This window comes from Falco biarmicus, chromosome 16, assembly GCF_023638135.1.
Source record: "Falco biarmicus isolate bFalBia1 chromosome 16, bFalBia1.pri, whole genome shotgun sequence".
In the NCBI taxonomy this organism is placed as follows: Eukaryota; Metazoa; Chordata; class Aves; order Falconiformes; family Falconidae; genus Falco; species Falco biarmicus.
In genome coordinates this window covers 914,069-931,063 of record NC_079303.1, presented here as the reverse complement: position 1 = coordinate 931,063, position 16,995 = coordinate 914,069, and the positions used below count along the sequence as shown (strand labels likewise).

Below are 16,995 nucleotides of genomic sequence, written 5' to 3'. Positions count from 1 at the left end.
GACTGTGCTCTCAGTTGTGTCACCAGTTTAAAAGCACACCCTTGAATTTGAAATCTGGCCTGTTTTTGTAAGAATTGCAATTTTAATTTGACCTTCCTCTCTGTTTGGTTTTTTTTTTTTTTTTTTTTTCCTTCCCCCCCCAGCCACTTTGTTTATACGATCGCGTTCTGCAATTGTGTTTGTTCTTCCTGTTCATCAGGAAGGTTCCAGCAAGGTGGTAGCACTTGCCATCAGGCAAGCTGTTAGAGACGGGAAACATATCTCTCCCTTATTTTTGAATGAGTTCTCAAATAAATCAATAGGAGTGAAGCGGGCTTGTTTTCGTAGCAGCTTTGGGGCTGGCGGCTGTGCTCAGCCTGCCTTCCTGCCCTCGAAAGTTTCCCCTGGAATTTTTTTTCAGATGAAGCAAGTACACTGACATGCAAGGTAAATGTGTCTAGCAAATATTTCCCTTTTCTGCTTCATTCCCAAGAGGAATTTATTTTTCATTCTTTGTTCCTTCATTCTAAGGATCCAGCTGCTAATTGTAGTAGCATATATTAATAATATATTATTAACTGAATCCTCTTCCACCAGTACTGTTAGGTGAACAATTTTTGGCAAGTCCTTTTACCTTGTGATTCTTGTCCTGTCCAAATTCAGAGCATGACTCCTCTAGGGTGAGCGCGGATGCCCAGTGCATCTGATAAACCTTGTTATCTGACAAAAAAATAAGAACCCCTGATCTCTGTAAAAGTTAAACTGTGGGGTTTGCATTCATTTAAATGTCGCTTGAGAGGAACTGGAGGAAGAAGCCGTGAGCATTATCGTGCTACCACCTTGGGATGTTTTCAGTAGCATGTAGCCCTATAATCCTTATCACTGACTGACATAAAGTTGAGTAGTCTTAATTCTCCTGGGAAATTCTCTGGGGAAGCAGAGTGGTGGTGGCACTCGTGCGAGGTGCTACTGCATGGCAAGGGATGGATTCCTGTCCACACTACACAGCGGACAACAAAAAGTTAAGAGGTCTCTCTCTCACGAAGAACTGAACCATCGCCTGGCACCTGCTGTTGAAAGCATTTATCTGCCACGCTTCTGCAGTTAATCTCTTTCAGATAAAGTCGTCCTTTTTTAAAAAGGCTACTGGTGCAGATGACGTGGGAGGGCAGGAATTCTGCTGGCCATCGGATTGTCCATGTTGGGAAGAGGCGAGATTGCTCCTGCTGTATCAGAAATCAGGCTGCATTTTTATTTGGACAAAGGTCGAGGTGTGGGATGGGGGTCACTGCTGCTGAGCCTGGTTTGCTGTAAGGGCGGCGAGCAGGTGTGCTGCTGCGTGCTCAGCTGCCAGCTGACTTTATCCAGCGCGCGGGGAAGGGGGGGTGGATATTTTGGCATTTGCTTTGGGCGGAGGAGCCCAGGCTGTAGGTTGGCCTGATAATGCAAAGCAGGAATATATGCGGGATCCTCCAGGAATGGTCAAGGAAACGAAGCAGGGACCACTTGAGCTAACCAATGTTAAAGAAGTGCAGCTTGACAGCATGGAGCAAGCAGAAGGTAAAACTGCCTTTCCCCATCCCTGTCTACATGCAGAATCTCTGTGCAGTTTCCTTTACTTACTAATTGTAACCACTGATGTTTCACGTATTTAATCCTTGTGTCTAACAGCACATTTGTCTGATGGCAAGTCCTGCGCCAGGGCTCCAGTTCCATCTGGGCACTAGTACCTGGAAGCTCAGGGTATGGGCATTTACTAACTTCGATGCATTCGAATACTTGCCTGTGTTCAAAACCAGCCATTAAACTGAAGAATGCACCCAAAGTGTTTGTGGAGATACTGTCTGATGGTACAGCCAAGAGCTAATTTAGCGGAAAATCAGCTCTTCTGTTAAATTCTCCGCTCCACAGCACCGACCCGTGGATGTTACAGGTGGAGAAGCCAGGTAGCCACCCTGGGATTTCTAGAGGAAAAGTTTTTGAGCAAATTTAACTAATCTTCTGCCCTGAGAATAGTGGACACTTGAAATCGAACCAACGCCACTGCCACGCTAGGAAATTGCGATCTTAGCTCAGTAGAAAGTGGAAATCTTTTATACATTATTAATATTCAGTGATGTTTTCTGTAATTCGGCTGGGGCTGATTCATGATCGTCATCCTTAGAGCTGCTCAGGCATCTGCTGGGTGGCGGCTTCCACGAGGTGGCAGCCAAAGGCTGCTCAGATGGACGTGCCAAGGGAGCGTTGCTCCCAAGGTTTATCTGGTTCAACAGCTGAACCTTCTTTATCACCATCAGGTTTTGATTTTATTTTATTTTTTCATTGCAAAAGGCAATTTCCCAAGTACTCAGCTTTTTGCCACGTGAGGGCTTATTTTTTTTCCCCAGGAATTTCCTGCCCTGTTTCAGGCACCGTAAGGTAGCTTTTGGGAAAGCTATAATAGGTCTGTTTAAGGCTGTTTAAAATGTCAGATTGCATTGGCTGATTTTAAAAATGAGAAAGAGTAATACTGTTAGATGCAGGACACTTGCATCTTTGCATTCATTCCATTCATCATCTGGCAGGAGATGGAGTTTCATCCCGCTCCGTTTCATGCAGCAATTTTTTTTAGTGCAAAGATTCAGTCTCTGGGGACTGCAGACAGTAGTGCATGTTGTTTGTTCCATGACACGGTGACAAACTGCTCAGTGTTGTGTATTGACACCTAACGTCCTATGCTGAACACAAACCCATTTCAAAATGTTCCAGCCTGGAAAGCTTTGCACTTGTGACGGTCTCAGCTCATGCATTCAGTAACTAAGGGGAGCTTCGGCAGGGGAGAGGTGCTGCTGCTTTACATGGGTTTGCGTTTGCAGCACTCTGCTTTTCTCTTACAGAAAAATGTCCTGGGTTGTTTGGGGGCTTTTTTTGTTGTTGTTTTTAAACAAGTGCTGGAGGAACTTTAAAGGCCTAGATTCACAGCAACAGCAAGCCTTCTCCAGATGAGGTAGCCAGTTTAAGGAATGTAATCCCTGTGATGTTTGTTGCCTTTGCACTTTTTACCATGATGCTGAGTGGCATTAATTAATGCAGAGGGATAACATCGATTGTTTAAAAGCTTCCAATCTACGCGCTCTCTCCCTCAGCCCCAAACTTTGTGAGTTCTCCGTAGGTACCAGTGCTGTATTTTATTCTTTGGCAGAGGAAGAACAGAGCACCTGGGACTGAGAGCGAGCAGGGCTGCGTTCCCACCTAGGTCTGCAGTTAGAGCGCTGCTCACTTCACTGTACTGCAGCACGCCAGGCTGCGCTGAGCTGTGTGCTGTATCCCTACGGCATTCAACGCAGAGCTGTTCTGGTGGGCATACAGAGAAATGAACAGGGGCAGATGGGAAAGCACACGCAAAATCGTCAAGAGCTGTCTGATAGGAAGTATTCTTAAAGCACCAGCTGCCATACATGTAACCTCTACCCATTGTAAGCATCGCATCAAAGTGTGAGTTTTGCAGAGGGATAAAGGGCACTTGTTATTTTGATTAACAAGGGATAAAGATCACAAGTCTCTTAACCTCTCGGATCAGCACCTGAACATGTTGAGCAAAGCAAAGCTGTTGCAAATAAATCTTCTGCTTGTTAAACTGCTAATCGTTCTGTAAATAGATGATGGCGATTCAGACATTTAAACTTTCATGAGTTGAGAATTCACAGTCCAGATTGAAACACAATGACAGCCCAGAACAGCCAGGACCAACTTGAGAGAGAAAAGCAAAAGCCTGAAAATGGTGAATACTCAGCCGAGCCTTTTCGAGCCAGCTGTGAAACGCTTTGTGAGCATGATCCTGTTATCCCTCTGTCCTCAGCTTATTAAATAACTCGGCATTGTCTGGCTGTCTCTCCCCTCATTCCCAGCTCTAACGCTTGCATGGTCTGACATGTTGCCCTTCTCTCCTGCCTGTTGCATGTCTTCTCAAATTATAGTCGGCCGACTTTTCGTGGCAGTTTCTCTGATGAGTGTTTTCAGTTGCGGTGGGCTGGCGCACAGAACGCGTTCGTGCAGGGAGAAATACAGTGAAGAACTGAAACCTGTTGTTTGGATGAGAGAGCAGGAAAGAGTCTTTTTCTGACTGTTTCCCTGTAATTGTCAACTATTTGACTTGCTGCTGGGTACATACTTTGTTATCTAACTTAAGGAATTGTATTTCGGGAACTGCTGTCAGCATTGTTGCCTCCGAAACTTGCACTTGCTTCTCTTCCCTCCCCCAGCTTAGAGATAGTTTCTTAGCTAATGGCAAATTTCCAGTTTGTAGGAATGCATTGCTGGGATGCTGTACTTTTCCAATTGTTTCGAGGGGAACAGTATCAGTACTAGAGGCTTTTGCTGGGCTTTATTTTTTTCTATCTTCCTTTTTTCAGAGTGTGTGTGTAGGTATGTATATATAACATGGATATATATATATGTATGTATAAGAGATATATGTATGATATTTTTAAAAATACTGCAGTGTTTGGAATGGTGATACTGTACTCTTAAAAACAGCTATTTCAGACATTTTGGAGTCTGAATATCTGTATGGCTTTTCATATGCCTAAGGTGCCACCTCACGTGCAGGAAGCCAAAGCTGTGCCTGGCTCCCCTTCACCTGCATTTTCCAGATCTGGAAGAACCAGAAGTCTGTCCTGCCTTCCAGGAAAACTGTCACTATAGTTCCTAGTCTACTGAGTGTAGTTCAGAGTCTCACTCCTAAACTAGAAAGAGAATTTGGGCTGAGAGGAGCCAGAGAGGACCAGCGGAGCGGCTGCTGCGCAGGGCAAGCTGTCCTGCAGAGCCGCATGGAGCATAGCCGGGTCCACAACCCACAGCTGCATCTGCAGCGACCAGACACACTATAGCTACTGGCTGCCAACTGTATCCTTACTGCACTTGCTGCAGGAACATGAGTTTATTGGAGAAGGACCTGATGGGATGGAGGGAACCCATTGTGGGCTGCTGCAGCTCTCAGGGGGGGTGGGGGTGGGGGTGTATCTCAGGTTTTGGTGTGCTGGCAGCAGGATGAGATGCCTTGAATCCACCTCGACAAGAGGGCAGCTGTAGCATATAATGAATGTTTCGCTTCTAAATTTGTTGCCAGTTCTGATGTGTGTAGGTGAGTGTCTTTTAGGCAAGTGCTTTTCCAGTGCTGGGTCAATGAAGTGTGAAAATGTAAAACTCCCGAGTTCTGCACATTCTTGGTGTTCCCTCTGGGACTGGGTGATGTCATTCTGCCAAAAGGCTCTGCATGCTGGTAGGTCGTGTTTGCCACAAACGCTTCAGTCTCTTCAGTGCTTAAAGGAGTTCAGGGAGGCAGGGAAGAAGCCCAGCACTGTAAAAAGAGGATCAGAAGCTTCTGTGTTCCTTGGAGAAATTCGTCATCTGTTCTTGCTATCTGTGCACCAATTAACAGGGGATTGTAATTATTTTTTTTTCAGCATCATTCACCCTTTACTTGGAAAGGGTTTCTCTCCACGGTATGTTCTTTTTTTCCCTCTGGCAAATGTTCTCGAACATACACATTTGCTTTTGCATTCTTGGTTTACCATCATGTATGTCCAGGCTTAGTATTGCCCTGTTTTGAATCTCCCCTTCTATTAGTATCTTACTGCAGCTCCTTTTGCCATGAGGTAGTGATGAGTAGTTGGAATCCATCTTGGTGTTGCACTGTCCTGATAAAAAGAGTTAACAGAGGAAGTCGGTGTTTTCTTGAAAAAAGGAAGAGTTAAGTGGGGGGCAGATTCATCATTCAGTTCCCAGCTTTTTTCTAGTTCATGCACGAATCAAAAGCTTGTAGCTCTCTCGTGGCAGCAGGACACACTTGTCTCTGTCTCTGGGAACTATAAACTTCTGCAGTGGTTTTGCTGACTTTCACATACACATCTCTAACAATTTATACTCTGCTGCTTGCACTTGCAACCAGAACTCTAGGAGAAATCTGTTCTGCTTTATGTGTGCCTGGAACTTGGCATGATGGCTGCTCTTACTTCATGTATTTCTCAGAGAAAGCTTATTGCAAGGAAGTACAATGCATAGGACCATTTCTTTGAAGATCTGCTTGGATCATGTGATATTTGCTTGAATTAATAGGGTGACATAGATACTGCAGTTCGCAACCAATGTGTTTCTTGAAAACGTAATTAAAAACTCCGTGAATTGTTTACTGCCTTGTACCCCATTTGCTGTCTGTCCCCTGCAGCTTGCTGTGATCTGCAATTTTTCTGCTTTGGAGAGTACAGTATTGCTCTCCCTCTGTAATCCAGCCCAGCCTTGCTTTGTGGCTGCATCAGACTTGCCATCTCCTTTCAGTGAATTTGTTCTCTCTTTCTGTCTTCCATCCCATTTAGCATGCTCAGGTCTCTTAAAATTCAGCTTGTAAGCAAAGTGAAGCATCACCTAAAATTGTAAAATCTGTCCTTACCCTCCCTCCCTCCCACAAAGGTAAAAAACAACAAAAAACCCAAACCCCAATGTGAATTGAATGTGATTGAATTGCCAGCAGGTATGGTGTCTGCGGTTTGCATTTGAAATATTTACAGCACAGCCACTTTCTTTCATCACCAGAAAAAGACTGTCGCTGCTCACTCAGAGAAACCAGCTATGTCACTGTGCAGTGGTTCTGCCGACTTGTTTCAGAAAATTCAGTTATCTCATGCTTGTTAAAATGGCTTTGGGTGAGCTCCAAGATGTGGGGGATTGTGTAAATGGAAAGAAACCAAAAGTTAGCAATCGATACAGGCTGCAGCCCAGACTGAGCCACTCTGATTTGCAAAATGTGCTCGTCTGAAGATTAAGTCACCGTTGCAGGTTGGACACCCAAAATTGCTAATGATGTTTTAACATACTTGTAGTCTTGTATGAATTATGGGAGAGCAGAGGAAGAAAGTCTGGGAGGGTGATGGGGTGAGAGACACGAAATGGTTTTCTCTTGCTGTATCTGTGCACTCTTGGGCGCAGAGCTGTAGCTAAACACTGGAACAAGGGAAACGCTGCAGCCTTGCTGCGCTCCTGCCCCTGCAGACCCTGCTGCCAGGCAGCCCCCAGGGCTCAGCAGCAGCATGCCCAGCCTCCTCTCCACCCATGTGCCTAACCTTTTTTAAAACTGCTTTGAAAATCTGTTTCATCCTTTCTCACATCCAGCCAGTGGCAAGGAGTTCAGTACTATTTTCTTTTGTGTGCAGAAGTACTTCAGCTGCTGTAAGCGTGACCTCGTGTTGCTCACACGTACCAGGAGTGTTCCTGCAGAAGCACGCTGTGCCCATGTGGCGTACGTGCTCTTGTGTGAGCCACATTCCTCCTCAGGCAAAGGCAGGTCGTATCTCGTTCCCATCGTGTGCATGTAGCTCCTACACGCCTGTGTCCTCATTGGAGAATATGAGACGTAAATGCCGCTGATTCAAAGCTGTTGCGGTACACTGCCCACCTTCCTTAGCTACAAATATAATTGGCTTATATGTTTCAGGAATATATTTTTTAGGGTTTGGGTTTGGCTTTTTTTTTTTTTTACTACTGCCCTGAACTTAATTTGCAGTATATTTTGCAAATGCATTCTTCCTGTAGGTGGCTTATTACTTCTGGATGTTGTGCAAATATCAGCTATTCTGTGTCAAAAGCTGCAGAAAATGCTTATTGTTTCCTTAACGTGCCATTACCTGGGTAACACCGATGCACTGCATAGAGGAGAGCAGAAGAGAATGACTTGTCTGCAAAATGAGGAGTTGCACAGCTTTCACTCATCAAACAGCAGCTTTTTTGTTCAGGAAACAGTGAATTCTTGGGAGGCAATCATCCCTCAGAATTCTAGGCCCTTTCCGTGTTGGCGTATCCATCACGGCTCGTGTGCCTGTCTGGGTAATCAATGGGGAGAAATGAGCTCCTCTGCAATGCATTCACATGATCTGTGCTGGAGGCTCTTTCTGAAGGTGATAAATCGCCCCCTGGAAGTGCAGTTCAGCGCGCCTGGCCAGCTCGGATGTAGACATCTCTGTTGTAGCAAGCTCCCACCGCGTGATTCATCTCCTCCAGAGGTCTGCAGTGCAGCGTCTCCAGCACAGGGATCGATCCTTTGTGCTCCCTTTGGAGATCAGGGGAGTTCAGGGCACAATTTATTGGGTCAGATACTTGCAGCAGTTTTAGGTGAGAACCTCTCACGTGTGCCCTGCCAGCGCTCGAAGTGCAGGGTGCCTAGCTGCCGTGGGTGTCCTGCCAGTAGTCCAAGGAACCCCAGTTACGCGGTGTCTCCGCCGGGTGCCGGAGACGGGCTGCACTTGGCTGCACAGCTACATCAGCGCTGAGCACGAGACCGTGAAGGTGGACAGAAGCCATCACAGCACGTGATTTTAGAATGATCCAGATTCCCTGGTTCTTTGAGGTTTCGTCATGGTGCAGCAAAGTTAGTAATCTTTCTAATATGAACTTACTGGATCAGATGCAGAATCCGTTCAGCCCATTCCCTTTTCCGTGGAGGTGGTCTGTAGTGGAGAACCAGGCAAAGAGTCCAAGGACAAAGTGAGCGTATTCCTTGATAGATCTTCATCCCTCACTTGGCTAATTATTCTTTGAACATACGTAGATCTTTGATACTCTTAACCCGTGGCAGTGGTAGACCTACAAAAGAACATTTCAGGCACCTTCATCCTTGCAGTGAGACAGTCTTAATAATCATTCCCTATTAACCAGGCTGAAGAGTTTGATCTAATTAATCTTTCCCAAGACAGAAGCCACTCCACCAGCACGGAGCAGCTTTGCATGTCCAGAGCCGGGCAGCGGGGCTGGGGCAGGGGCTGGGGCACAAGCGCTCTGAGGAGCGGCTGGGGGAACTGGGGGGGGTTCAGCCTGGAGAGGAGGCGGCTCGGGGGGGCCCTCATGGCTCCCTACAGCTGCCGGACGGGAGGCTGTAGCGAGGTGGGTATCCATCTCTTCTCCCAAGGAACAAGTGATAGGACGAGAGGAAACGGCCTCAAGTTGCACCAGGGGAGGTTTAGGTTGGACATGAGGAAAAACATCTTCACCGAAAGGGTGGTCAGGCACTGGAGCAGGCTGCCCAGGGAGGCAGCGGGGTCACCATCGCTGGAGGGGCTGAAAAGGTGTAGTGTAGATGCGGTGCTTAGGGACATGGTTTAATGGCGAGCTTGGCAGCACTGGGTTAACAGTTGGCCTCGATGATATTAAGGTCTTTTCCCACCTAAATGATCCTGTGGTTCTGTAACGTGGAGCTCAGACATACTGCTGTGCGATGCCCAGTGCTGCCGCATCCCCCTCCAGTTCTTCCAGTGGATGCTGGGGCAGAGAGTTCACCTTACATGTTTTCATTTGAATAATTCTTTTGAAGTCTCCCACGTTTAATGAAATCTCCTGGTGACTGGCTCTGTATTTTAACTGTGTGTTTTCCAGTGTTAAGGAACTCGGTTTAATCCGGTGTGTGAAGGTCATTCTTCCGTTTTATTGCTTTTTTTCAAGGTGTTTTGGCTTTGTAAGATACCTGCAGTTCAGCCAGTCGCTAGCTCTGATGGGTTTTGTACTGAAGAAGATAGCAGATTGCAGGAGTATGATCATGACTATAACAACAGGAAAGAGGGTCTGAGGAATGTGTCAGTGCAGGATTTCTGTTCCTGAGATCTTTATCTGAATGAGAGGTGATTTGTGCGTTTGATGGTTTGGGGTTTTTTCCTAATGATGCAATGACATGGAATGCTGCAAATAATATACTAAATAGTTGCACCTTTTTTAACAGAACATGTTCAACACTAGAGATAATTTAGAGACTCTAGGGAGAACGACATGTGAGCATCTGTGTATCATATGCTCACAGGGAAGTTGTCCCAAAGCAGGAGACTGTAGTCTTGGTAGACGGAACTAAAAATGATTTTTATCCGTATGAAAGAGAATAATATCTCAGCTCGGGAGCTCACAGAGATGAGAAGGCAGACCATCTGTTTTTGGTTTAACCTCTTCTGCCCTTTTTTTCCCTAGGTCATATCTGACTCCAGTGCGGGATGAGGAGGCAGAATCACTGAGGAAGGCACGATCCAGGCAGGCCCGGCAGACTCGCAGGTCTACGCAGGTAAAGAATGGAAATACTAATGTCTGCGTGTAGGATAAAGAGAGCTGATGGATAGAGAGGCAAGATTTTCTTCTGCTCTTCTATTATTACTTAGGATGAGGGGCTTGTCTACCCTCTCACTGTGTTGGAGAGGCTCTGGCAAACGCCCCTACAAACAGTTATTACGGAGCGCTCCCCCAGGCACGCGCGAGTTGGATTCTAGGGGTCTGATCTGTGCAGTATACCTGCCGTTTAGTTTGTAGCTTGATCACGTATATTTGGGTTGCTTTGAGTCAGTGATTATGTCGGTAGACTGAGAAATGTGTTAAAGCCAACAGAATTCTCTTCTTTCTCTTAACACAGAGATGAAACAGCCTGGCCGGGTATAAGCCTGCAGGGCATTTTAAACTGACCTGGAAGACTTGCAATCTAATTGCGTAAATTGAAAAATTCTCTTTTACTTTCTTCCCAGGGTGTGACACTGACAGACCTTCAGGAGGCAGAGCGAACCTTCAGCCGGTCTCGGGCAGAGCGGCAAGCTCAGGAACAGCAAAGTGAGAAAGCGGAGAGCACCGAGCCTGCTGAGGACAGCAGTGAGAGGCAGGAGACCCGGTCACGGTGGAGCAGAAATACAGATGAGGAGGTGATCCTCCTGGCCTCAATTCTCATTGTTTCAGAGTTAATGAAGCCATTTAGGATAGCTGAGATTGGGAGAAATTCTTTTGGGGAGTCTGTGTATTTTTAAGGGGGGCAGGCTTGCCGGGAAGGAGTCGTCCTGAGGAGTAGTACCGCACCTCAGCGGTCTGTCTGCACGAGGGATGTGGGTATGTAGGTGTTAGAGGTTAGCTGTGCCTTTGCTTTCTGCTGGGAATTTCACTTTTCTGTCTTTTGCCAGAAAATAAAACTGTGTAAATCACAGAAAGTGGAATGAAAAGCCTAATGATAGAAATGTGGCCTGGATCCATCCTTGCTGTGCAGGCTGAGCTGAGGCTTCATGTTCACATTTTTCCACAGATGTTCTGTGTGTAATGGAAAGCACCCTTGCATCACTGCTGGTTTTTACTCAAAATCATTAGTTTCTATTAGGTAACTTGTTTGCCCTGCTATTGGCTGTAGGGACAAAGAGACTGAGCCCAGACTTCACAGCGATGCGAGGGTGCTTTCACATTTTGGCTGTGCAATGCTTTTAATATTCATCCCTGTCTGATGGAATGAACCTGGTCTGGCGGATGGAGGTCATCACTTGCAGCAGCAGTGAAGAAAACGCACTGAAAGATTACCGAACTCCCTGAAATCCCAAATCTGCTTGTTCCTCTCCATTCTGCTAACTTTTCAACATGGTTCTTTGTTTATAGACTGGCTATCGGCGATTAAGGTGCCCAACACAGCCAGACAAACCGACGACGCCTGTGTCTCCTTCCACGTCAGCACCTCTCCTTTATACAAGTTCATACCTGACTCGAACAAATAAGTATCTAGGTCTTGACTCTGTGAATCCAGCAGACTTCAGAGGTGCAGCCACAGAGATGGAGAAAAATGGTATGTACCCAGGAGTTTGAAGAACAGTCAAAGCTCAGGGATTTTCATGAGGTTCAGAACTTCCAATGTGTACAGACAGAGAGAATGAGTTTACTTGTTATTCTGAGGGGAGCGGTATGGGGAGCTGCCACCTCACAAAACAAATGTTATTTGTTTAAATGGAAATCTTAATGTAGGATGCAGCGTGTTGCTTGTAACAACAGGGATAAAAAGGATGTTTTCCATTTCAGATAAGTAAATGAGATAGTAATCCATGGAGCGTTTAGGTCTTAGATTCCCCCAGTACAGTACAGTTTGTCCTCTGAACAGGAGTAAGTCGGGATGATCTGGGGAGAGCTGACCGCTAGGGTAACCTATCTGGGCTCTGAAAAGGAAGGAGTGTGAGTAACCAGATGTAGTAGGGCACTGAGATTCCATTCCATTCGGTTTAATAACTCCTTTGTAATCTGACACAAGCCAAGATGATCTTGATTGGCTTGGAAGGAGCCCCAGTACCTTAGCAAAAGCACAGATCTAAGTCACTGAAACCAAAGCAGTCTTTCTTTGCTTGTCCAGAGTGTGAAGATCAGGATTTAGATGACAGATCTCCAAACAAACAGTCAATCCGAGAGAGGCGGCGGCCAAAAGAGAGACGAAGAGGCACTGGCATCATTTTCTCGACAAAAGATGTAAGTTCAAGTTCCTTAGAGAAGAGAAACTCATTCTGTAATACTCAGGGTGAATTTCCCTCCAATTCCAAGCTTCACATTTTTTTCCAAGTCAGTTGATTTTCCAGTAGTCCTTCCCACTCCAACTCTCAGAGTCAATTTCAGACTGGCACTTCCAAAGGAATCCCGTCTCTGGCCCATGTAACACCCAAGCAGCAGGCTCCGGGAAGCCTGTTCTTGAGCCGTAAATCAGTGAAATCCTTGCGGAACCGTGAAAGAGCCCACACGGGAGAAGAGGGATTAGAAGTCTAGTTCCTGTGGAAGAAGGAGGTCATGAGCCACTGGAATTATTTTCAGATTCCTCTGAGCCCAAGTCTGGCTGCGCTTTAGGCCCCCGAGAAGGAAGACAGTGAGGAATAAAACCTGTGTCTGCATCCCCTGCCCGGCACCAGAGGATGCACAGTATCAAGGCAGAAGAGCTGCCTGTGTCGTCATCATTTCTCTTAGTCTAGGTTTCAAATGGATTTCTTCAGTCTGAGGGGAAAATCACCCTCCAAACCTTGGTTAGAGGGTCGGGTAGAAAAATAGATCACCGTTCTCACGAGAGAATAAGTATTACGAAATCATGGCTGAGAAGCCTGCAGCAGTTCTTGTCCAGCTGGGGACATGCCGCCTGCCTGGTACACCCGGGGTAGAGGCTTCCTGCGCAACACAAGGAACAAAAGCCCCAGTGGTCTCCCTCGTGGCAGCAGTAGATATCTTGAATATTTGGAGTTACAGACAAGTTGAATGGCCCTGCTGGAAGCCTCAGAATGTCTGTTGAAAGACGTACCACAGACACCCCCTTTTTTTATTATTTTCAAATGATTCTTACAATTGTTTCACTTGCATGCCAAATGTGATTTTTTTTTTTTACTTATTGTTTTGGTAGTTAAATGCTTTACAGCTTGCCCAGTTGTCTGCTGGATCATTGTAGTAATATTCCTCACTTCAGAGCAGAAGGCAAACACTTCTCAGTTTTAGTGCATTTCCCCATCGTCTCGATACAAATCTGCAGCTCCAAGTTCTGAAGCACCTTGAGTTCAGCATGGAGCAGTGTGATGCCCTGGTACCTTTCCACTGCTCCATGAGAACCTGGAGCTGTTACAAAGCAGCAGTGGGTCACAGAGGCTGCCTAAGTGCAAGCTGTCTGGGATGACTAGTCTTTCCTCCTGGTGTTTAGCCGAGATGGAGAATATTCTCTGAAAGTCAACGTTATGTCGACGTTTCAGATACGCAGGCTTCCCAAGTGTCGCGCTTGTCCCTTGGGCACAGTGTTGACGTGTGCCGTGGGTACCCTGCTCCTCCCGCTGACCCTTGAGGAACATCCAGATTGCAGTAGCCATCTCCAGAGTCGTTCTGTCCCCAGTACGAACAGCTTCTAAATGGCCCTTAGGTTACCAAGCCTGATCTGGCCCAAAAAGTCAGCCAAAAGCATCCAGACAGGCATTTCTTTTGATGTGTTCTTAGCTTTCACATGAAATCATAAGCAATACATTATCTTCCTGTGATGAAATTTTGTTGTCTCCAAGGCTGCCTAGTTAAATTGTTTGCTTTTCATCCTAGGATGATGATGAAGTTGATGGAAATGAGGAAGTGAAGGAACCCCGGGTAAGTGAAAGCACATCTACATAGCTGGTGTTTCACTCTTGAGTGTTGGTGGCAAGAAGTCTGTGGCTTTACTCTTGTTTATACGAGAGGTTCAGGCTCTGTTCAGGAGCTGAGTACGAACCGGGAGGTAGCTCTGAGAAGCACATGGCTTACTGATTTCTTGTCTGAAGGACAGAGAACATCTACAGGCTGGCCTAAGTTCAGAAGTTGGCTCTTTGAGAGCTCCATAGGCAGTTCTCAAAGCTGGCGGGTCTGCAGCAGCAGCAGGGGTTGAGTGCCCTACTGAGAGTGCTGTCAGAGGCTGTGGTGGCCGGCGAGTGTGGCTGTCAGGTGTCCCCAGGAAGGAGCATGACCTTGTATCTCAGAATTGCCCCAACACTGTTATTTTGGACATTAAGTTTTGTATTTCTAAAATCTGCGCTCTTGTCTCCTCGTGGACTTGTTTACTTGTGGGAAATTGTCTTGGCAAGCAACACGTCAGAGACTGTTCATTGTTCCCCTGTTCTTGCAACAGTCTCATTATCCTTTGGGGCTCTCTCTTTTCTTTTATAATAATTATTAAGTCCTTCCAAATTGCATTGATTTCTTCTGGTTTTATCTGTCTTTGTCTAAAAGACATTTGAGCTTGACAATATGACTTACTCTGATGATGTTATTAAAGCTAAATACACTTCCAGACTATTAAAACGTGATGTGCAAGACCTGGGAAACAGCAAATTTAAGGTTGCGTAGGGGTCAGCCTGCTTGTGTGACGTTTAATCTTTGCCAGAAAACGTTGAACTTGCGGTAGCCTTTCCACGTACTTTGCAATTCAGTAGAGTGGTGGAAGCATCATTTTGTTTAAATTAACTGGTTCTTTGCTGAAATTTTGGGTAACGCTCTTCAGAGTATATTTTTGTTTCCCTTTTCGCAATGCTCTGTCGCAGTGGGGCAAGGTGACGGTGAACCTGCTGGGGACCCGAGGCTGGTACGGTGCTGGGGTGGCTCTTAACATGTGCTTATCTTTCCGTGCCAGCCTTTGCTTTCCAAGAGCTTACTCTGCAACGTGGAGTGCGGGATGTTCCTTCCCACAGAAGCACCACCTGCTTCGAGTAGCCCAGCTCTTCCCACAGGGGTTTCTGTTCATGGTGATACACAGCTTCGTTAAATCTTCCACTTAGCCCTGCATGAAAGATTCAGCCTTTTATCATCCCTAAAATTGTTTTGACACTTCTGCTGCCTCACAGTAAGAGTGAAGGAGGGATATTTTGTAATGTGTAAGAAGTAATAATAATAGGGACACCTTGTTTCCAGCAGTCGTGTTTTGGACTTGCTGAGAATGTCTTGTTCTTCTGGGAAGTTGTCCCACATTAGCTAAATTAAGACAAAAGAGTGTCTGAGGCTGCAGGTTTGGAGGCTTCCTAGAGTCTAAAACTGCTGAAAACGCTACTGAGCACAGTCCTCACCACTCGTGTAAATGGGTAAATTGCACCTCGTAAGAACCCACCATATGTTCCTGCCCAAAAATTCAGGGTCACCCAGTCTCTGATGCTGTTTTTCCGCAAATCAGTAGCAAGGAGTCCTTTTGTCTTCCTGTGATTTTCTTGCGGGTTCCCATGTACTAGCAGAGCAACTTCTTTGCTTTGTTTCCCTTGGTCCCCTTGTGCACATGCTTGGTGGTGACAGTCCCCTCTTCCCTTAGGCACGTTGCATATGCTAGACCCTGGGTTAGACTTCCCTTCCACTCTGCTGGTGCTGTTTTTCACATTCTCCCAGTCCTCTTGTTTTTATCTGTTTTCAGGTTAGTTTTTTTTTACTGCATGCCTCCGGCATCATGTCACTTGATCAGTCTTGACTGGTTTATTTTACATCCAAATCAGAGAGATTTCTGCCCTGCTAGCTGGCCATCATTTTGGCAAGAGTCACGGAGCAGCTCCTTGCTTTCTGTTCTAGTATCAAGCAGGAAGTACAATTAATGATCATTAATTCATCAGTAATAATCATTCTAGAATAGCAGGTACCACCATCAGAGTTGTGGACCCAATCACACTGAAGTGTCTCATTTTAGTTACAGACCCCCAAAACTCTCCTGATTTGATGTGAGGGGTTTGGGTTTGTCCTCCAGTGTTTATATCTTGGCTGATCTTGGGAAGATTTTCACGTGAGCCAGAAAAGGCCCAACTTGAATTCCCTCCTCCAAACTGCGCAGCGCCGGAGATTAGCAAAGGAAAGGTAAACACAGGTTTTGAAAAAAAGGAGTAAATACATGTTGTTCTAAGTGGATGAATTATTCTGGCTGAAACTTATGAGCACCAGCGTGGGAAACCAGCCCAGACACTCTGGCTGAGTTGTAGGCAGCTGCCTGCAGTCTCCTAATAGGATGTGTCGGGCAACCTGCACGCATGCTCTGCCAGCCCTGCCGCTCTCCTGGTGATGCAGACCGCTTGGATGCGTTGCCGAAAGTTGGAAGAGCAGACAAAGTTTTATTGTGGAATAAATGTTCAAGGGCACAAGAACTTCAGCTGGAAAAAAAGCCTCTGGGGAAGCAGCTCTAGGGGAGTTTTTTGCGTGGTTCCGCTGGGAAGGATGTGCAAAGGAAAGAGCCTTTGCTGGTCTGAAAAGACCTGAGCTCGAACCAGAGGTGGGGGGGAAGAGTCTGGCCACAGTCTAGTCTCTGTTTCTCAGAAAGCAGAAGTGATGACAGTCTGAAAGATCGTGCTAGTACCAGAGCAGAGTGGGCAGGCTGGCATTGGGAAACCTCTGCTCCCTGCCAGGCAGCGACCGAAATACCGGCGAGAATTCCCTGGGGGGGGGGGGGGGGGGGGGGGCAGGGAGTACGGACACGGTACAGCCAGTGCAGATGTGAACCAGTGCCTCTAGTCTGGGATGCAGCAAGTGCAGCAGTAATGATGAAGGCTAAAGAGGATGGTCCAATGTGACATTTCGGAAAGGGTTTTCCTTATCCCTGGCTCTTCTGGCTTTGACTTGTACCTGTCTTGCCACTGCTATTAAGCAGCAGCAGAAATGGGGTACCAATTTGGACAAAAAGTGTAGTTGAAATGCCATACATGAGAGAAATAGAACAATGTTTGTTATCCTTTAAAGAATGTTATCTCCTTGAAGTTCTCTTTAGAAGCATTGCAAATGTGCCTC

General features: G+C 46.3%; 1 protein-coding gene across 5 annotated transcripts in view; it reads left to right on the top strand.

Annotated features, from left to right (window-relative positions):
* PPP1R12B (protein phosphatase 1 regulatory subunit 12B) overlaps window positions 1–16,995 on the top strand; it is a 128,462-nt gene that overhangs the window by 70,296 nt on the left and 41,171 nt on the right. For all 5 annotated transcript variants that reach the window (XM_056361297.1, XM_056361298.1, XM_056361296.1 and 2 more), the window contains 5 exons: window positions 9,958–10,048; window positions 10,500–10,670; window positions 11,383–11,566; window positions 12,122–12,234; window positions 13,819–13,863. In XM_056361297.1, coding sequence (XP_056217272.1) covers window positions 9,958–10,048; window positions 10,500–10,670; window positions 11,383–11,566; window positions 12,122–12,234; window positions 13,819–13,863 — 604 coding nt within the window. The remainder of the gene's footprint in view (window positions 1–9,957; window positions 10,049–10,499; window positions 10,671–11,382; window positions 11,567–12,121; window positions 12,235–13,818; window positions 13,864–16,995) is intronic.